Source organism: Patagioenas fasciata, chromosome 24 (assembly GCF_037038585.1).
Source record: "Patagioenas fasciata isolate bPatFas1 chromosome 24, bPatFas1.hap1, whole genome shotgun sequence".
In the NCBI taxonomy this organism is placed as follows: Eukaryota; Metazoa; Chordata; class Aves; order Columbiformes; family Columbidae; genus Patagioenas; species Patagioenas fasciata.
In genome coordinates, this window is record NC_092543.1 from 6,247,143 (window position 1) to 6,268,407 (window position 21,265).

Below are 21,265 nucleotides of genomic sequence, written 5' to 3' on the forward strand. Positions count from 1 at the left end.
CACCACTTTTCTTACCTTCCACACTTCTGACTATTTAGTCGTGCAATTTTAGTGTCGCATTAATGCGGGATTCCAGATATTTCCGAGTTTGATTGCATACGCTATCTACTACCTTGTCCTGCATCCATCTTCTGCTTCGTGCCAGCTTTCATTGTATTTTCACCGTGCTAACAAGTTATGGCAATGATATTTACTGTTTTCAGTTCAGATTACTGTTTTATGTAGGGAGGATCAAGAGAAACTCAGATAAGGAAAGAGTCCTTTCTAAAGGGGCTTTATGGGCAAATCCCAACGGCACCACAGTGCCCATCTTCTCACAGCACAGACCCGATGGTACACAGGTACAGCCTTGCCAGAACCTCATCAGCTGAATATTCTTCCACTGGAAGCTTAATGAAGGCCCAGAAGAATGTGAGAAATTAGCAGCTCAAGGAATTTAAGCAATAATTTAGAACAAGCTTGAAATATGAACAGCCGTCCATCTAGAAACATTAATAAGCAGGACTTGCACTTTATGTGCACTGCGAACCAACGCTACACGAAGCGAGGCGGTTTGAACCCGACGTGTTTGTTTGAAGTAGTATTTGGCTAGAATTCATTTCCCCTGACATCACCAGACGTGATCTTAATGGGGTTCCTCTTCCTCAAAGACCACGTGAATACTTCCAGCAACTAACTCTGCAGTTATGTTCCAGATAAACATTCCTGCCTCTCTTACTGCACAAAGTCGATGTAGCTGTACTAAGAAAAATGAAAGACCTTGACACAAATCTCCGACACGGGCAAACCTGCTGAAAAATCATGCAGGAGATAAAAAGGCTTCTTGACTGGACACAAGGCTCATCAGAAGATGAAAGCCAATTAAAGAAAGTCATTGCTGCATTAGAACGCACTGGAACTGAGCAATTTCCTAGGACACATGGAAAAATCATCTCAGAGTTAGGGATCCGTTAAGCTAAGTTTTCTGTAACCCTTTTTATTTTGAGCAACACTAGACAAACATAATTTCTAAAATGACAAAGCTGAAAGTTTTCATCCCCATCATAAATCCTGCCCAGGAAACGAGAACTAGATAGTAAACCACAACTTACTATCCTCACATGAAGTGTTTAGAAGCTCAGCACGCAGCATCAAACTTGGGAACAGAACACCAGCATTGCAAGGTTTTTGCTTTTGCACTTCAGTAGGAGCAAGGAAGGATGTAAAAATAATTAACAGTCTATTATGAAACTTGAGAAAGAAGACAGTAAGAAATTTAACACTTGGGATGAAAAGATCATCAATCACTGCATGGCCAGAGCAATGTTAGCATTGCAGGTTTGTTTTCCTTAAGTCCAAACTAAAGGCATTTTTCATTACCATACGGAGTTCTTTTGCCACAGGAGACCACAGTAACTGAATAATTCATTGCAGGTCGTCTTCTTACTTTGTACTTCAGAGAACGGTTTATGTGCTTTCGTCTGGTACAGAGCAGCACACCAAGCTCTTCTTCAGTAAACCAGGAAGGCAACAGAAACTTACAAAAAGCTTACCTCTAGGTGTACCAACTAAAACTACATAAGAAGAAAATAGAAAGGGAAACTGACCTTTCAAAGCCATTACTCTCATCAGACCCCTGCTTTTAAAAAGCGAACATGACTACATCTTATCCACAGACTTAAAATTATTCTTGTTTTAAGCAATGCTCAATATTTTAACGATCTACAGGCTAGTAACCACCAGGTAACATACATGGTGGTGGGGTAGTTAAACAAAGAGACTACAAATGGTTAGATCTGGTTAACTGCCAGGATGATGTGTTGAAGAATAAAGGACTCACACACATGAGTTCCTTTGCCAAAACAGATCATGGAAATAGAACTGCTCATCTGCCTGTATTGGCCAGGTCAGGAAACAGTAAAACATTCAGGACATGAGAGCACGCACAATACTAGGTTTGGATCTTCCCTGTTAGCAGAAACTTATCGTTATCTGATGGCTACACTCACCAACTAACCAAGAGCTGCCTGCCCCCTTCTCACCCGAGCAGCCTTAATGTGACAGCAGCCACGGGGGCACCGGGCTAGGAGACATTATCGCTGCCCTTGCCAGGAAGATGAAGGCAAGAAAACAAACACGAACGGCCGCCAGGGCTCCTGCTCCGAAGCCTGCCCGCAGCCGAGCACCTCCAGTAAATAAAGGCTCCCTCGCCTCCCCTACAGGAGGAGGTTCCAGCGCTAGAAGGGACAAAAGGAGTAAGCAGCCTGCAAGGGCGCTGCTGCACGGCCCCGCCGAGCCACCCAGGCCACCCCCCGGGAAAAGCCCGGCTCCGGAGCAGAGCCCCGCAGCCCGGAGGCCAGCCGCCCGCTCTGCACCCCGAAGGGAAGACCCGTAACCCCCACTCCAAGCGGAGCCCCTCCGGCCATGTCCCTCCGAAGTCCGCAGCAGCGCCCCGCAGCACTCCGGCCGCCGCCCCCCGCCCACCTCCAAACCCCGAGGGCTCCCGAGCGCTGCCGCCCAACGCCCGGCCGAGCGAGGCCCGGAGGCGCGGGAGAGCCCCGGCGGCGCGGCCGGGCTAGGCCGGGGCAGGGGGAGCCGGCGGCCCCCGGCGCCGCGTCTCGTCTCGCCTCACCTCGCTACGCGTGATGCGGTGCCGCGCCAGCTTGACCACAGCGAAGTTGCCTTTGCCCAGCGTGCCCTCGATGTCGTAGAAACCGACGCGGACGGGCCCGAGCCCGCGGGGCAGCAGCGGGGGGGGCCGCCGGGGCTCGGCCATTACCATGCTGGGCGCGGGGGGCGGCGGCGGCTCCGCGACGAGCGGCGGCTCGAGTCTGCCTGCGGCGCCCTGGAGCCGCGGGGCCCCGCCTCCTCCGCCCTCCTCCACCAACCGCGCGTCACCGTGCGCGTCAGCGGGGGCGGGGCCTCGCCATGGCAACCGCAGCCACGGCGGCGAGGCGGCTGCCCGGGGTCCCCTCCCCTCCCCTCCCCTCTCCTCCCCTCCCCTCCCCTCCCCGGCGATACCGGGCGCGGGCGCTCCCGCCGCGGCACGGTGACGGGTCACAGAACCACAGAATGTCAGGGGTTGAAGGGACCTGGAAAGCTCATCCAGTGCAATCCCCCCATGGAGCAGGAACACCCAGCTGAGGTTCCACAGGAAGGGGTCCAGGCGGGTTTAAATGTCTGCGGAGAAGGAGACTCCACAACCTCCCTGGGCAGCCTGGCCCAGGCTCTGACACCCTCACCGGGAACAAGTTCCTTCTCATATTTAAGCAGAATCTCCTGTGTTCCAGTTTGCACCCATTGCCCCTTGTCCTATCATTGGTTGTCACCCAGAAGAGCCTGGCTCCATCCTCCTGACACTGCCCCTTTCCATATTGATCCCCAGGAATGAGTCCCCCCTCAGTCTCCTCTTCTCCAGCTCCAGAGCCCCAGCTCCCTCAGCCTTTCCTCACACGGGAGATGCTCCACTCCCTTCAGCATCTTGGTGGCTGCGCTGGACTCTCTGCAGCAGTTCCCTGTCCTTCTGGAGCTGAGGGGCCACAACTGGACACAAGATTCCAGGTGTGGTCTCCCCAGGGCAGAGCAGAGGGGCAGGAGAACCTCTCTGACCTACTGACCACCCCCTTCTAACCCACCCCAGGTACCATTGGCTTCTTGGCCACAAGGGCCCAGTGCTGGCTCATGGTCACCCTGCTGTCCCCAGGACCCCCAGGTCCCTTTTCCCTACGCTGCTCTCTAATAGGTCGTTCCCCAATTTATACTGGAACCTGGGATATTTAGCTTGTTTCCATTCAAAAAATGCCATGCTCATTTCAATTCTGCAGCAATCTTTCCCAGTTCACTCCTGTCGCCCTCTGATTGCTTCATCTCCTGATCATCTCAGGCTGGAGAACTGGTGCCATCTGACACCCCCATACCAGACAAAGCATGTCCGAACGCTCATGGTGAAGGAGCACACGTGTCTGTTGAGTCAGCTACATGTCCAGCAACACCCACACACCCTTCACGAGCACAGAGCTCAGTGGACGCAAACGCAGCTCAAAACAGAGCGTGGCCACAAAGAGCAAGCAGAAGAATGCAAGAAACAAACTTCTGTCTCTTGCTTTCCCTTCGTATGCAAAGCTTACACGTAAGGCTGCCTCATACTTGTGGAAAGTCGGGTAATTTGCTCCGTGTCACGCAGCAATGACTGTTCTCCAAAGGGAACTGAAGGCCTCGCTGGGAAGTTAAAACCTGTCCTTCACTGCACTTGCAGTTCATGAGATTCATCTTGGGAATGACATTTCGAGATGACGCTGCTGCCTTAGACTGCTATGGGTAATAACTGTGCTGTTACTGCCGTATTTATCCCCCTAAGAAATTCTGGCAATGACTAACTGATTATTTGACTTAGTCAGACACGCACCCTTCTAAATGATTGATAGGTTCATGAGCAAGATTACCATAATCCTGCTTTAATAGAAAATGGTGTCATCCCGAGCTGCTACTTGTGAAATTTCCATCACCCTATATGATGCTTCATTTCTTTCAGAAATCTGCAACACTGACCAAACAAGAACTCTAGCATGATGCAAGCTTGCTATGTTAAAAGAAACTTTATTATGCTGCACGCCACAAAGCCATTTTTGACCTGAAAGTTCAGATTACCAAAACATTTCTTAATAACGCTGCTGAAAGAGTTGCAAACACAAGAACATCGTACAGCAGCCTTTAACGGCCATCGATAGCTTTTGCCATGCTTCAAGGAAAGGGATTCAAGCGCTGCTCACACACTGGTACACAGGCGCTCTTCCAGGCTGTTTTCAGCAGCTGGCTGAATGAGTCCAACTGTAGAACACACATACCCTCTTGTGGTCAATGTTCTGGTAGCTAATACCACAGTTGAGATGCTCTACTAAAACCCAGATGTCAGAGATTATAAATCACCTCGCCTTCTAATAACTTCCAGAGATCCTGAACATACGGAGCTGACTTTGAGTTCAACAGGCCAGCAGCTCAAAAGACCAGAGCATACACTTAGTAGCCAAAATATGGCTTTATATACCTACACACCTAAGCTCCAACATCTGGCTTGAGCTTCTTCCTCTCACTGCCTGTTTTTCAATGCCTAGAAGATGCTTAGTGTCTGCCAAAGAAAACAAACCACACAAAAAGCCAAAGCTCTGTACAAAAATAAAAAATGCAGAGGCCACACCACTGCTATCAGTGTTTAGTGGCCACTGACTTTGCCTTAGAATCTCCCATGTGCTGCAGAACTTGTGCTCCAGACTCCGAACTTCCATTTAGCACCAATGTGTTCAAGTAAGGACGAACACGTTTAAAGAGCAGAAAGTGTGAAACAACGCTGTGTTGTCCATCAACAGCTTGAAGGAGCTGGGAAGCACGGGAATGGATTGTTATTATCCATTTCAGTGGGGCGAATCTTGTGTTTGTAAATGTATTTTCAGTTTTGCAGTACTAACATCATACATTTTGCAGAAAGTAGTCCCTTATGCGACCAGATCATGTGCTTATTTGATAAATCCGAATTCCCTCGCTATTCTTTTCTGAAAGCCTGGGCCATTGCAAGTACCTCCAGCATCCTGTAAGCTAATTTTACAATGGAATTCAGCTAAAGCAACACCATATCCAGCAGCACATGGGATTTTGCCCTGAGCATATTCAAGTCAAAGTGAATTTCAGTTTTTAACCAAACTCCTGTTACACTTCGCTGCGCTGACAAATGTGACCCAGCAGAGACCTTGCACAGGAATTTGCTCCAAGCTCCCATGAAGGTTGTTGAGTCCCTATAACAGTGAGACACACACTGATCTGATCACGTCTCATGACCAAATCTTTGGAGTACAAAAAAGAATCAATACTGTTAACAAGCCGTGCCTGGGGCAACAAGGGGCTTGATGCAAAGCAAAACATATACATTCTTTTCGGTTTGGATCTTTGAAAACTCACAGTCTTTATAAAAATAAAGAATATAGGGACAATGCAAAACGAGGATAAACATCACAGGTACTATGGTTAAAAGGACAGGGCAGGTTAACTTGCATTGATGTTCACTTTGTCATCCATATTCCAGGTGTTTTTTGTCCATTTCTTTAGTATCCATAAATCTCATTCTCCACCCAGGCCGATTCCTTGCTCCTCCCCACATGATCTCCACACAGCTCATAGATATCATTGGTCACAAAGCCACTTTCAGTACTGGCCAACGTCACAAAGCCATGAGTTGGTGTATTCATTGCTGTGTTATCATAACCCCTGGAGAGGCTGTCAGGCACCTTATCTTCTTGTGTACGGAAGGAAGAGTTCTTAGTGGCAGGCCTGGTTCCAGCCAGATCTGCTTCTGATTGCTTCTTGATTACTTTGTAAATGTCCAAATTTGGGCTGTTCCTCCTGGGGTTAGACAGCCACCCATCCTCCTCCTTTGGGCTCGCGTCCATTTGTTCCTGTCTCCTTAGGGATGGAGGAAAGAGGACAAGTCATAATATGCTTTTTTCCATACAAAACACCACCGCACCTCTCTTACAGTAATTTAATGATGACCCTGGAGGAAAGCTGACATTCAGAGCCTGAACTCAGGATGACATTTGCAGGGAGAGGGAATTGGTAAATGTTATTTGCTCCAAGCTTACATCCTTTTATTTCTATCACTGCGTTCTTCACTTTTGAAGGGCATCTTCTGATAATTCAGTAGTTTTTTTAATAAGACAACTTCAATGCTAACACTTCGAAATCATCACCTTGTTTTGCACTGTTCTCTAACTACTATATGTCTATGAACACAATAAAACGACATAATATGATTTACTTAAAATTTTACTCAGCCTGGAGTATCCATGGCACTTTTTAAGCACTGATTTGGCTGAAAGCAGCGCTCTCCAGAGCATCCTACAGGATCCTGGAGCTACCTGTAAGTGATTGTCAGGACAAGATATCACAGGTTCACCTGTTATAAATAATGTCACTTACCTCTTCACAAAAAGCCAAAACCAGAAGATGACTGTAATGACCGTCAGGAGAAGCAGCACAGGAATGCTGGGAATAAGGATGTAGCCAAGGCTTTGAACAGGTTCTAGGGATAAAAATTAGATCCCAGCTTTTATTCACTTCCAGTTGCATTTGCCACGCACAGAACTTCATAGAACAGCGAACAGTGGCACAAGGCATCATCGTCACCCCAACGGGCTTCTAGTCTTGGACTAATCTACCAGTAGATCCATCTTCTTGAAGGTAGCAAGTCTAACAGAGACTGATCATCTAGTTAAGCAGGCTAAAGTAAAAGGAGCTCAAACCTTCAAGATGAGAAAGCAACGAGCCTCACTGCCTCACTGTAAGACAGCAATGGTAGGGCAGGTCAACAAGACATGCTGTCTATGGAAAGGTTGGGAACCCCCAGCCAGAAGATTTCAGAGAGCAAAATGTCTTTTATGACACGTGAATTTTTAGGAGGGAAAGTTGGTGTGGTAAGAAGAAACGGTAAGTTTTTCATAGTTAATAACAGACTTACTAACAAAACATTAACAATTTAGACACTCAAAAGTGATTCAATAAATTAAAAGAACCTTTTTCAGACCCAAGATACTTTGCACAGCTTTAGATTTAGATGCAATGACTTTAGGTTTGTACTGGAAAAGATGAAGGAACAGACACAGGTGCCTAACTTCAGTCTCCTACATTAGCCAGACAATTCAGACTGAAGTGTTGGCTGTTTGCAGCCCCATGGGAGAAACGTGTGCCTGCATCGTTAGGGCAGGCCAGGTGTTGAATGCGTAACGTACCTTTGGCTTCTACAACCGTTATATTAGCATCTTTCTTACGGCGTTCTTCTGGGACCACTGGATTCAAGGGCTCTGTTGCATCATCTAGAAAGAAGCAGCTAAATTAATATTAAAGACGTTATTTGAAAGAGCTAAGAATCAGAAAAGCGAGGTGAGGGGAGATTGAAGAGTCTGCCAGCTGCAAAGCTATGTAAGGTGGACTGGTTGCCATTTGCTCAGATTTATGTAGCGTGACCAGTGGTCCCAGATGCTGCACCAACACCAGCAGGACTGTGGTCCTGCAGAGTGGATTGCAGAGCAGCTCAAGAAGCTGCAGACTGCAGGGAAACGTCTTGCTCAGTAAGTTTTCAGTCTGGAAGCATCCTTGACAATGAATGCAACAGAGAGTGTTTCTACTACAAGTTCGAATATAATTTATAAAACCAGTGATGTGTAGCTCACCTCTTTGGGAATTCTCCATTGGAGCATTTGTTGGCTTCTCTGAAAAAATAAAAGATATGCACAATTTGCTCATAAGCTCGAGTAGGGTGCCCAAGCATACTGAATATAGCCTAATAAAATGAGCACCCCTCTTTAGTGTTCTCTCTCCCTCAGGCCCCATTTGAGATCTCACATGCTCTATCAAAATCCTCTGAGCATCTATAGAAGTCACAAGGCAAGTAGCTACATAGATACTGAGATCGTTTTCCCCAGGACTTGCATATATTTAAAGATTTCTGTGTCGCAACAGCTCTTTCCAGTGAAGCTAAGAAAGGGTTTCCCTATCTGTTACTGCCATCTCATACATCTTTTTGGGGACTGGGAGCAGGTTGGTTTTTAAAGCTGCAGAATGACTCATTACCGAGGGCATATTTGCAAATGAAGTTATTTTTCATGTTGCATCTGTCATCATTCCATTGAAACATGTAGGGACCTCCGACACCTGGTGGGGCAGATGGCTGGTGGTACATCACAACGCAGATTTCACTCCCACAGGACGGCTCATCTACATACCAGTTCCTAAGAAAACACAACAAACATGTCATGTAGGGCTCGATGTCACTTTTTACTGCAGAAGCACAAATGGGAATACAGCACAGGGAGCACCACAGAGCGCAGAATCCAAAAGGATTTCACCTCACCCCCTGCTTCCACTGGGGAACAGTGGGAACAACAACAATAAAGTATTTGCAGCGCTAGGTGTTCAACAAGGGCTGAGCACCTCACCGCACCAAACTCCTCTGCAAGGCTGAGTAAAGGCTGAGAACTCCAGCTTCCTCTAAACAAAACCATCTAGCAAAGTCATTTTTGCTCTCTGGCCTCAGTGCCCAATGCCCGCAATATTTTAACACCTATTTAGTAAGAAAATGAAAAAGTCTAGAAAAACACTAACATGAAGAAACCCCATCTTGTGAATAAGCCTTTTTTTGTACAAATAACCTTCACCGCTGGAAAACCGTGTGGGCCTTTCCAAGCGGCCCAGAGGAAGCAGGCTTCATTATTTAGCACTATAATACAATCATTACTGAGGAGGCATTTTATGCATCTTAGAGAACACACTTCCAAGACTGTTTTCCTGATTTTGAAACATTTTCAATACCTACTAATTTTGGAACAAGTAATGCCCAGCGCTTTCTGAAAGCTGATCCATACTGTATAAGTAATTCTAGATATACCAAGATATTCAACATGGGAAAAACCCCACACATGTTATAGTAGGATTTTTTTCAATCATTACAATGCTGTGTTCCTCCCTCCCTTCCTTCCTCTCCTGGTGCTGCCTCCACATACCGATCTTTTCTTTCGCTTTGTCATTTAGCACTAATAAGCTGTGGCTCACCAATGAAGGGCAATAAAGCTATGCCTGTTTCTTAGCAGCTTCCTTCTATGGAACTCCAATACCTCAACCATGGGAGAAACTTTAAGATGTTAAACAGTACTAAAAGCATTCATTGCCACACAGAGCAACTAAGAGTTCTTAAGAGGTTCCCAAAGCGTAAAGTTCACCATGACAAGGTATTCTTACACATGTCCAGAAAAGAAGAATGAAAAGGCAAACTTGTCACACATATGACACGTTGCTACAAAATATAGAACATTTGGGTTATTTTGCTATATATAAAATATTATATTTTATATATTTTTTATAGTGCAACAGAGAGGGAGCAGAGCCTCTGGAAGGTGATTTGTCTACCCCTTTTCATCTGGATGGGATTAATCGCTCCCTGGAGATCGTCCCACTCTTCAGTGTCTGCAGAAGGAACCCGGATGACAGCTGGGACAACACTGCCTGATTCTTCTGAAAGAATCCTTTCTGATTGCTAAGGGCAGGTGCCAGTCCCCAACCAGGCTGCTTCCCATTCTCATTCACGGGTACGTACCGGAACTTGTAGGAGCTGCCGTCTGACCAGGAGTAGAGGTTCTGACACTCTGTACCATTCTCCACCTCCTCCTTTTTCCTCCTAAGCCCTATCCAAAAATCTCCATCAGAAGCCAAGAGACTCCCAATCAGTTTTTCGATCAGTCTTTGCTCTGCTGCTGTCTCAATACTGACTAGGTGTCCGCCGTCGGCCCTGCAGGCGAGGTGCGCTTCTTCATAGCTGGTCCTGCGTGAAGCATCATGGAAATAGACTATTTTATAGCACGGTCGCTGTGTTCCGCCCCGGCAAACCGTCTGTCCTGCGGAAATGGAAGGAAACCTTTTACACAAACTATCCCTGTTAGTACCAAAGGTGAATGCTAACAGCTTCATTTGGTTGAGTTTCGCACTGTACGGTAGTTCATATAGAAAGTACAACACAGATAAAAAGCCTCTTGTGTTACTGGACTGGCAAATGGCATCTCCAAACTCTTCTTACTGCTCATAACAGTTGAGGTTGATCTGCACAGGGCTGTTCTTTCATGTTCCGCACTTCTCACCTCCCTCATTAATTCTCTGAGATTTGAAGAGCTCCTTACCAAGCAGCAACGCTGTGCCAGAGGGCAAGTGGATATGTGCAACCTTTTAATGGGGTAGTTCCTTTACAAGGATTCAAGGAGGCCTTTTTAAGGGATTTAAATGGCTAAAATCAGAGATCCTGTTGCACAAGCAGAGATAACAATAATTTATCTTCTGGGGTGTATGCAACAGTTTCATGGAGTACATAGTGCTGCAGATCAAGATGTGTTCACACAGTCCCATTGTAAGCATTGCTTTGCACTGTAATATTGTCTGCCCAGGAAGTAAACAATGTCTATTTTCAGACTATTATAAGCCAAGACTTTCTCATGCATGAAGCAGCACGGCTTATTTGGACTGCAAGGAAAGCAAAGATCAAAGTGGAAAGATACATCATCCAAAATGATGCACTCGTGTGTTTCTCAGCAGAAGAATCCCAATGTTTAGACTGTGGAAACAAACAGTTTTGGTTTACTCGGTAAATGTTTCTGTCCAAACACACAGCAGACACAATCTGCTAACCTACATGTTTCTAAAGAAGAAAAACATTTAGCAGCATTTGTGAGGCACTCAGAACAAACGGGATGTGATGACAGGTCATTATGAACCGCTCCATGGGGCATACGCGGGCTTTTCTTGATCCTTGTGTGCTCCTGCATGGCTGCTCTAAGAGTGGGAACTTAAACACCTTTTGTACTGCAATTTTTGAACACAGAGTCTGCTGTCACTTTACACAGAAATTCAAAGTGGCTGTACTGCAAAAGGAGTATTGAAAAATACATCTCTAGGCACAATATGGGTTTCTCTTGGTAATTTAACACTCATGCAGGCTTTGTGAAAGAGTCAAGAAGCCTTACCTCTTCTGAGGGACATGTCCACTGCTGTCGTGAAAGGCAGAAGAGAAATGGCACATTGTTATTAAAAAACTGCAGCAGCTTTCTAGAAATAGCGTCACAAACTGCCCTCAGGCTCTTTTCTGATATGCAAACGTTTTGTTCCCATCACCTGGCGGAAAATCTGTCTTATCAACCAAACTTGCCATTGCTTTCAGGTAAGGAAATATGTATTGTATTTATTACTGTCTAGACTTCACTGCTAGTTAGGTTCCCAATTATAATTACAACAGAGTACAATTGGATATGTCGCTCTAATCAATGTTGAAAGGGTTGCTCATATTTCACCTTAATCTCCTCATTGCCTACATGGGATTTGCTTCCAGGCCGGCTGAATGCGGTGAGTCTTGCTAGTGCAAGACCGCGGGCGAGCCAAATACACTGAGAAGTAAAACAAATCATGAAAAGAAATGTATCCCCAAGCTCACCGCTGGCAGCTGAGCCCTCCGACTCACTCCCACAAAGTCCTACAACAGCTGAAAATGTGGTAAAATGAAAAATGTATAATACAACTTTTTGCCTTATGTTGGAATAACATGAATATTTCACAGATGAGAGTGTTCACGCTTTCTGCTGAACGTACCAACATAACAAGTCAGGCAGAAACTTCCCCTAGGCTGGCTATCCTGTGCCCTAAAACCAGACTGGGCTACCTAGCTTGGGTACTACTACATCCAAAAATGCTGCTGGTCCAACCTTGAGCTGTCGTACACCTATTCCTATGAAAGGCAGCTAAATAGGCAACATTCTTTTGCACAAAATCAGGAGGACAAACTGATAACCAACAGAGACTTTCTAGAGGAAGAATGAGACAACCTATTGTTGTCTGGAAATACAGCCAGCCTGGGAATTATCACTGAGAGTCGGCTGACAAGAATAGCTCTGTTAGCCAGGACGGCACTTAAAATTTCCAGAACCAAGGCAGAACTGCAGCAGAGAGAGCAGAAGGGCTTCTCTGGAGACATTCAAACCTGCCTGGACACCTTCCTGTGTAGCCTCATCTAAGTGTTCCTGCTCCGGCGGGGGGATTGGACTGGATGATCTCTTGAGATCCCTTCCGATCCCTGACATTCTGTGATTCTGTGATTCTCATGAGAAGAGGAAACTGCCCCTTCAGGACCAGGAACGCAGGGGTGCTCGCACCCAACGTGGAGGATGCGGAGGTTTCCCCAGGGCAGGGCTAAGAGGAGGGAGAAATCACTGCACAAGGCAGCGCGCACACATCTTTGCCTACATCGCCACGAGTTCCCCAGGCAGCCAAACCCCAACAGCGCAAGAGCGGCCGGGCCGGTGGAGCGGGCGTGCCCACTGCGGGACAGGGGCCGAGCCTCGACCGGCCGGGACCCCGCGCCCCGCTCAGCGCCGGCACCGCGTCCCTTCTTACCGCTCAGCAGCCGTGTCCCCGCGGCGCAGCCCAGCGCGGCGGCGCACAGAGCCACGGCCGCCAGCATCTTCCGCGGCTCCCTGGATGTGCGCTGGGCTCCCCGCTCGCTGCACTCGCCTCCTGCGAGTGGCCCGCGGCCCGCCCGCCGGGAAGGAGGAGATGGAGCGGGGAGGAGCCGTTAGCCCGTCCCGCCCCGGGCTCCGGGCCAGTGGGCCGGGCGCGGCTCATCCCCTACGCAGCAAAGACCCGCAGCCAAATCCTGGGGACGGGACCCGCCTCCCTCATTGCGCATCTCTCCTCCGGAGGCAGCTGCCTCTGCCGCTCTGGGGCACACGCTAAGCCCGCACATCTTCCCGCTGCCCCCTGCTCAAACATCGCCCGTGCCGCGCTCCGGACACCTCATCACTTCTGCTTGTTTCCCCCCACTGCAGCTTTAGAACAAAATCACAGAATCCCAGAGTGTCGGGGGTTGGAAGGGCCCTGGAAAGCTCATCCAGTGCAATCCCCCATGGAGCAGGAACACCCAGCTGAGGTTCCACAGGAAGGGGTCCAGGCGGGTTTGAATGTCTGCAGAGAAGGAGACTCCACAACCTCCCTGGGCAGCCTGGGCCAGCGTTTCTGAGGGGCCCAGAATTGGACACAATATACCAAGTGTGGTCTCCCCAGGGCAGAGCAGAGGGGCAGGAGAACCTCTCTGACCTACTGACCACCCCTTCTAACCCACCCCAGGTACCATTGGCTTCCTGGCCACAAGGGCCCAGTGCTGGCTCATGGTCACCCTGCTATCCCCGGGACCCCCAGGTCCCTTTCCCCTACACTGCTCTCTAATAGGTCATTCCCCAACTTACACTGGAACCTGGGGTTGTTCTGCCCAGATTCAAGACTCTACACTTGCCCTTGTTCTATTTCACTACATTTTCCCCTGCCCAGCTCTCCAGCCTGTCCAGGTCTCTGATGGCAGCACAGCTTCCAGTGTCAGCCACTCCTCCCAGCTTGGTGTCACCAGCAAACTTGCTGATAGTCAATCTATTCCCTCAACCAATTTGTTGATGAATATATTGATATGTTACATCATTTAAAATGTTTCCAAATTAAGCATTTATTTTAACTTCAACAAAATAAAGACATTTATGGGTAGGATGACCAGCTGCTGTAATCCTATCCACAGCCTTTGTCACGTTTGTGCCATGTCTTCGGAGAAATAACTGGAGATGTAGCCTAATGGGGAATGCACGTGTCTTTAAGTCCAAGCAGCGTGGTTCTGATAGCAGGATACTTTTTCTAGAGCAAATAAATCCTTCATTGTCTCCATCAGACAATTTAGCTGAACTATTTAAGGGCCTTTACTGCTTCTTGATCCATAAGGTCGGCTTCAGACACCTTCTGCCTGCTGGAAATAACAGAACTGTATCAAATAAAGCAAACTATGGATGGAGTAGCTGCAGCTGCATGAAATATCAGTTGGTTATGAGCACACTAATGTCCTGAAGATGGTGTGGGGTTTGACTTTATGGCCGGTTCTACAGAGAAGAGTCAGTGTGAAATGGCTGTCAGGGTACAGAGTCCTTTAGCCCAGTTTGTGTTATCGTGCCAGGTACCTATACGCACAGCTAAGCACAGAGATGCCTTCTCAATGCCTACTTATTTGTAGAAAGCAAAAATCACACAACACTGGTTCAGAGAATCCACCCAATAGAACGCTCATACAGCTATCATAACTTATAGAAAAGTACACTGAGGAAAACTTCAAAGGCAATGTGCAAGCTAACAGAAAAATCACATTTAATCAAGTGAAGTACTGCACGGGATTCTTTAGTCCAAATTCACCGAATTCCCCACACTCAGGCACTTCACAGACCTTGATTCAGCATTTTCTTCCTTTTAATGAATGCCATTTAAGTTATTTAAGTGGGGCCATTTTTCTTACACTGGCACCAGTTTGAGCAAAGTGGTATCATTGAATATCACAACTTGAAGACGAAGCAATGAATCTCCAGCTACAGTTGCTGTTGTGCAGTTTTTCCCCACCTTCTCAGCCATGTCATCGCAGTCAGCACCAGCACCACTGCTGATGGGCTCAGCCCCGGCCAGCAGCGGGTCCATCCTGGAGCTGGCTGCACTGCCTCTGTTGGACACAGGAGAAGTTTCTAGCGGCTTAGCACACAAGGCACTCATATAGCACCCCCCACTACCAAAACCTTGTCACGTACGCCCAATACACTCCAAGAATTGAAATGGCATTCGTTAAAAGGAACAAATTGCTGAATCAAGGGCTGTGAGGCACCTCCTCAGCATTTTCAAGGCTGGAGTGGTTTTTGGAAGTGAAGAACAGCTTCATAATAAGTAGAGCTGTTCTTTTTAACTCTTCAGACTGTAGCTTAGCCCATAGCCCAAATGCACCTTTAGGAATGCTCTCATAGCTCCCGCCTGGCTGACACAACCGTATTTGGGGAAGGAGATTAAGATTTTGTGATAGACAGGGCAGTGCTGGTGTAGTCTTTGTTATAGATTAAGGGATCCTTCACTGCCTGGTTTAGCGATTGTTGCACCTGTGTTACTGCCCTAAACACAAGGGAAGTCTACTTCAGGTATCTATTTAGACTATTTAGACAGAGGAAAAAACAAACCAAAACCAAACTTAAGTGCTATCTTTACCTCACTTGATCAGTTTTGATCTTTGGTTTATACGGATAAGAAATCAGCTCTTTCTGAAAAGAGAAAAACACTTATGAAGTATCACTAGTTCTTTCTAAATGTGCTGTTTATCCTGGAAGACAGCTCTGTACAAACACTGAAACAAAAGACTACGCTAGCAATACTAATGAGGTATGAAACTCATATGGGTTATTGTGGCAGAAGGTAGGACACTTATGTCTTGTTTCAGGCCTAGATTAAACGCATAGAATTTGGACAAAGCAGATATACTTGGTTCAGCATTATAATGAACTTTGAGAAGAGGAAGTACTTGATATGAACCAAGTTGAAAACTTAAATAAGGGGGAGGAAAAAGGAGGTTTTATGTCTAAAATGAATGTGCCATTTCTGAAAGTATCATTTGAAATCTTATTTTCCAAGTTGCTTCTGAAATCACTGCATTTATCAGCTTTAAAATTTCAGTTCTCCTCTCTACTATGGAGTAATGAAATTGTATTAATTAGGATATGTAGCTCATCAGAAGCACAGATGTTTAACATTATATGGGTTAAAAACTCATCCATCTCTGCTTTGTATCTTGTGAATTGCAACTGAAGGAAAGCGGTGCCTTAATATAATAAAGACCTCTTATTCTTGAATTTTCTTCTCCTGATAAACATCCGGCCAGGCCAAGCAAAACCACTATAAATCATTCAATCTAAAGTTCACTACTGATAATAACAAAAATCCCTAAATGGAGTTCTTCCTTTTATTGCTCAAATTTAGTTTGTGAGAGCTTTTTGGGGAGCAGAGCATGCGAAACCTGCAGCCAGATTAATAACTTCGATATGAACTGAGTTTCAGCGTTTCAGTGGAAGAGGTTCTGCTGCCCCTCTGCTCTGCCCCGGGGAGACCACACCTGGAATCTTGTGTCCGGTTGTGGCCCCTCAGTTCCAGAAGGACAGGGAACTGCTGGAGAGAGTCCAGCGCAGCCACCAAGATGCTGAAGGGAGTGGAGCATCTCCCGTGTGAGGAAAGGCTGAGGGAGCTGGGGCTCTGGAGCTGGAGAAGAGGAGACTGAGGGGGGACTCATTCCTGGGGATCAATATGGAAAGGGGCAGTGTCAGGAGGATGGAGCCAGGCTCTTCTGGGTGACAACCAGTGACAGGACAAGGGGCAATGGGTGCAAACTGGAACACAGGAGGTTCCACTTAAATTTGAGAAGAAACTTCTTCATGGTGAGGGTGTCAGAGCCTGGCCCAGGCTGCCCAGGGAGGTTGTGGAGTCTCCTTCTCTGCAGACATTCAAACCCGCCTGGACCCCTTCCTGTGGAACCTCAGCTGGGTGTTCCTGCTCCATGGGGGGATTGCACTTTCAGAATCACACAGCCTACAGGATCCTCTTTGCTTAGGGAATTTGTTGAATAAAGTAAACTTTTCTACATTTTTAGTCAGTTCAAACTGAGGTGCTTTTGCTATGCAAGACTGGTGCCATGGTATAGTTTGCAACACCCCATGAACCCTCATACACTGGTGATGGTCCTTTGGATGCTGCCCATATTGTAAGTGGCACAAACTTTGGGATGCATCCGTAATAAAAAGGAATCATACTCACCGCAATCCATTTTTCTCTCTGTTTCCTCAGGAGAGCTAGTATTTCTTCTCTTCTCCTGGCCTGGAAAGAAACATATTTACCACAATTAACTCAGAAAATTGAATTAAAACCAAGTAATACTTAACTTGATTGCAAACTTTAAATCCCTGGTTGAAGCTGAGGACCAGAGTGAACACACAGCAGAGGCAGTTCCCAGGTCAGGCTCCGGTGGTGGTGCCCTAGAACTGCCTAACTAAAGACAGACAAATAAGAACAAGACCAGAAGTAATTTACTCGTCGAAATGAATCAGTCATCTTATGGCCGCCAGATGCCCAAAGCTGCAAAACCTTGCTATCCTCTATTGTTACTGAATGTTTTAAAAATGAGCAGAAGATTCAGGGAACTGTTGCCAGCCTCAGCCAGCATTCAGAAGGAAGGCTAATTGATGGTAATGGATGAGATGCGTTTTGGAATTGTTCATTGGACAAGGAGGACTGCTGACTTGTAGGAAAGACTTGCAGAGCTCAGCACCTTTCTGCACCCCTTGCAGATTGCCCTCGTCTGGCCTGCTTCCCAAATATAGGCTGGAGGCTTTTCAGTAAAAATGTGGAATGTTTTACTAAAACGAGAGAAAAAAAAAATGACCATCCACATATAATTGCAGAGTCAGGCTTAAAATGTCATTACAATATTTAATGCTAGTTGTCTTCGTTTCCATTGCTTGTGTGAATTGTTTTCATGGTATTACTATTAACAGTAGTTCAGCAGTTGTATTAATAGGGGCTTCAGTAAAAGTTTATATCTGTGTCTCAATAGCAAGTATAACTGTTGTCTGCATCTTCATTTTTGGGCAAAATAGTAGGAGGCACCTCAAGCTCTCTATATATGATCAAGTCCCAGTGTTTCGCAGGAAATGAACCGCAGCGATATGGATACCGTGTTTTGCTTCTTTTCATGGCCAACTCAACGCTTGAGTCAGGGCATAAGCATAAGTATATATACCTCGTAGCATGCTAAATTATATCGATCCTATACACCACTTACAGACTACACAAACCTTTAGCTAAAGTGCTGAGCGGGCAGCTGCGTGCCAGGTTTATGCTGGCTTTTGTAAAACTCCACTAAGGCTGTGCAGTCCAGAAGGATCCATCCTGAAAGGCCCTGCAGTGTCCCAGTTATGCCTGCCTTTGGAAACACAGCATCAGCTATAAACTCAGCTTTGATGTTGTCTGCTGAAATCTACAGTTTGTGCTGCAGCCAAGTAGTTTCCCCAAAATGTGAGATGGCTTGGTCTGGCAGTTATTGAATTATACCACTCTAAAAATATCACCTCAACCTGTCCCTAAGAGACAGGCCAAGGTAGAAGCGTTTCTATTGAAGCTGATTTAATAACCGCCCACTACCGAGTTTCCCGGATCTCTCACTCGATGAACCCTTGGCAGCAGCTGCTGCTGGGCACAGAAGACCCATTAATAACTAAGACAACTTAGAAACTTATCCTTTGAGCTGCGCTTTAATGTCTCTATGCCAGGATTTGGTGTGTGGAAATGCATGCGGCACTCAAATTCCACCCCAATTCTCCACTTTTGGATCTGGGCACTCCCAGTTGGCTGCTTTTAGATACTAAATCAGAACAGACATGATGTGCTTACTGTAAGAAATGAAGTGCACAGCCCTGCCCCAAGCCAGCATGGCCTAACTTGGAATTCAGTTTAAGCTATCACCAAACAACGGGCTGCATCACAAACCACACAGCGAGCCCGGTCCACGTTATTGTCCATCAGGTCATTTCCAAATGACACATGGTGAATAGAAATATTTACAAAAAAAAGGGTTGGGTTCGGTGGTTCTTACCTGCTGAAGACATTTTTCTTTTACTTTACGTTTCTCCGTGCTTTGGGCTTCCAAGATTCTCTCTTTCTCACTCTTTTTCTCACTTTCTAAATCAGACAAATGAGAGGCAAGTAACCAAATGTTCCTATTGCCACTGTCCTACAGAGGGCAACTGAGCCATAGTGTGCTTTGGGGCTGCTCAGAAAGTCACTTTTCCCAGTGTCTGGATCTCAAGACATTAGGTATCAGCTGAAATCTCTGTTGTGCACAGTGGGGGCTGTGGCTCTTCTGCCGTTCAGAGCTCACTGGAACGAGTCATTATTCACTCCTGAGAATTAATTCCTCCCCAAAACCTAGGAAACAAAGGTTTAGCAAGCTGGGGGCACACAGTACTTACTTCTAGGAGGCTGTGAGCCCTGGGGAGCAGTGTTTCTCTCTGGAAAGTAAAATCTCATTAATTGTGCCTGGGAAGGTGAGGGGTGGTGGTGCAGGGGGGACATGAGGCCCTGGAGAGGTGTGTGGGCTCTGGAGAGGGTGCAGGACTCAGGGAAAAGGTGCGGGGACCCTGGGAGAGCACAGGACCATGGGAGGATGTGTGATGATCCAGGGAAGGAGTGGGGACCCCAGGAAGGGTGTGAGGCTCTGGAGAGGGACCCCAGGAGCATCCTGAGGCCCCAGGTGAGGTGCAGGAGCCTGCAGAGTGGTGTGTGCCCCCAGAGATGGTGCAAAGCTGCAGGCAGGGTCTGCTCATGGGGCAGGGTCTCCTCGAAGGGCAGGGTTTTGCTATAGGGCAGGGTCCTCTCACGTTGTAGGGTGGCAGGGCCTAGACAGGACTCCAGTGGTGGTGGGAGCATGACTGAGGTCCAGAAGGTGCGAGCGAAGGCCACATTGTTTGGGCTTGAGCAAGCAAAGACAAGGGGTCCATTGGGAGCCATCGGGCGCTCCCCTGGCTCTGTCCCCATGGCGCTGCATGGGGCTGCATCATAGAATCATGGAATAGTGTGGGTATGGAACGGACCTTAAAAGGTCATTCAGTCCAACCCTCCTGTAATGAGCAGGGACATCTTCAACTAGATTCAGTTACTCAGAGCCCTGTCCCATCCACTCTTGTATGGCTGGGTCCAGGCAGGGAGCCCCAGCTGCACAGTAGCAGACACAGTGCCTGTCACCATAAACATGGAAGACCAGAGGGCTGACCACATTGTACATCTCATTTCGAGTGTCTTCAGGCCGTTCTCACCCAAGCCTAGTCCTGGGCTTCTCTATGAACAGGAAATAGCTGCCACCAATTTTATTTATGCAACAGAGTGAATGGAGGTAAACGTGTAAACAGTGGCCTTAGACAAGTGTAAGGCTGAGACGAGCACAAGCAAAATGGGAGCTGATGGCTGCAAATTCTGGGAACAAAAACCCCTTACACATTGTTCTAATGTTTTTTAGCGTCCTGTATGCAAACCAGTTGAGAATGAAGTGTGTCACACAGCAGGGTGCAGTTAAACTGGCTTGGCAAACGCGCTGATGTCTCTTGCAGTGTGAGGGGCCATCCAGTGTATTTCCCTGGTTATTTCACTGGCTTGCCTGTCTATTAAATGCTTCTGCAAAGGGGTTAGTCTGGCTGCCTTCTGATTTCCAAATTCTCATGCCTCTGATCTCCATTGAGGTATCTTCCAAGCCTTTTTACCTGGCTGTGTGGCTAGTGATTGGTGCTTTTGGCAATCAGCTAACTACACTGCCTAGTAACTAGGCTGATGTGAGAGTTCCCTTTCAACCCCCGCTCCTGATTACTTTCTCCATTATTAACATTCTTGAACATTAGGCAAAGTGGCCAGACTAAAAAGCATTTATGGCATACGGCGAGTTCATTGCTCAAAACCCCCTTCACTTACTAGCTTGCTAAATAAGAATGCTAAATGAAAGTTATTTTCCTAATACCTGATGGATAAACTGATGCACAAGTAGTAAGGAAGTCATAAGGGAGTTTTGTAGTGCAGGAGGTTTCTGTCCCGAGGTTGCAGCAGGGAATCCTGTGCCTTGTTTTGATGGCAGTGAGTGTAGTGATTGCGGAGCAGTGGGTACAATCAGCTAACTACACTGCCTACAAACCAAGCACCACTCTTGTGATGGGGTCATGGCATTCAAACCTGGAAAGAAAGAAAGCACTTCCAATCATTATATTAACATACTCTATCTCCTCAAACGCACTTACAACAACCAACCTTTCACACTAGCTTGTGGCAGCTGAAGAAATCAGCAAAT

The 21,265-nt window shown here is 46.9% G+C and overlaps 2 protein-coding genes across 6 annotated transcripts in view; both read right to left on the reverse strand.

Annotated features, from left to right (window-relative positions):
- SIK2 (salt inducible kinase 2) overlaps positions 1 to 2,844 on the reverse strand; it is a 31,620-nt gene extending 28,776 nt beyond the window's left edge. The window contains exon 1 of one of the 3 annotated variants that reach the window (XM_065855641.2): positions 2,612 to 2,844. In XM_065855641.2, the coding sequence (XP_065711713.1) occupies positions 2,612 to 2,761 (150 nt within the window). In that variant the 5' untranslated portion in view covers positions 2,762 to 2,844. Of the gene's footprint in view, positions 1 to 1,988; positions 2,086 to 2,611 lie in introns of those variants that run through there. The other 2 variants (XM_065855640.2, XM_071798902.1) reach the window with 2 other exon arrangements.
- Positions 2,845 to 4,569: 1,725 nt separating this feature from the next.
- LAYN (layilin) lies at positions 4,570 to 20,673 on the reverse strand. 3 transcript variants are annotated; one of them, XM_065855669.2, is made up of 10 exons: positions 19,407 to 20,673; positions 19,031 to 19,116; positions 17,197 to 17,256; positions 11,529 to 11,552; positions 10,115 to 10,407; positions 8,596 to 8,753; positions 8,196 to 8,234; positions 7,755 to 7,838; positions 6,946 to 7,048; positions 4,570 to 6,429 (listed from the first exon to the last, which is right to left on the reverse strand). In XM_065855669.2, exons 1-10 carry the CDS (start codon positions 19,969 to 19,971, stop codon positions 6,072 to 6,074), a joined length of 1,770 nt encoding a protein of 589 aa, XP_065711741.1. In that variant the 5' UTR covers positions 19,972 to 20,673; the 3' UTR covers positions 4,570 to 6,071. The 3 variants fall into 3 exon arrangements, with proteins under 3 accessions (XP_065711741.1, XP_071654869.1, XP_065711740.1); XM_071798768.1 differs by lacking the exons at positions 17,197 to 17,256; positions 19,031 to 19,116; positions 19,407 to 20,673 and adding an exon at positions 12,949 to 13,084 and having other exon boundaries at positions 10,115 to 10,412; XM_065855668.2 differs by lacking the exons at positions 11,529 to 11,552; positions 17,197 to 17,256; positions 19,031 to 19,116; positions 19,407 to 20,673 and adding an exon at positions 12,949 to 13,084 and having other exon boundaries at positions 10,115 to 10,412.
- Positions 20,674 to 21,265: the final 592 nt, after the last annotated feature.

Bases quoted from the DNA above. Each gene is read 5' to 3' on its own strand.
- LAYN (XM_065855669.2), bottom strand. From the start codon at position 19,971: ATGGGGACAGAGCCAGGGGAGCGCCCGATGGCTCCCAATGGACCCCTT. The intron at 11,553-17,196 runs GTGAGTATGATT...CTTTCACGACAG, and splicing joins AGAGAGAAAAATGGATTGCG to CAGTGGACATGTCCCTCAGA. The intron at 8,754-10,114 runs GTACGTACCCGT...GTGTTTTCTTAG, and splicing joins GGCAGCTCCTACAAGTTCCG to GAACTGGTATGTAGATGAGC.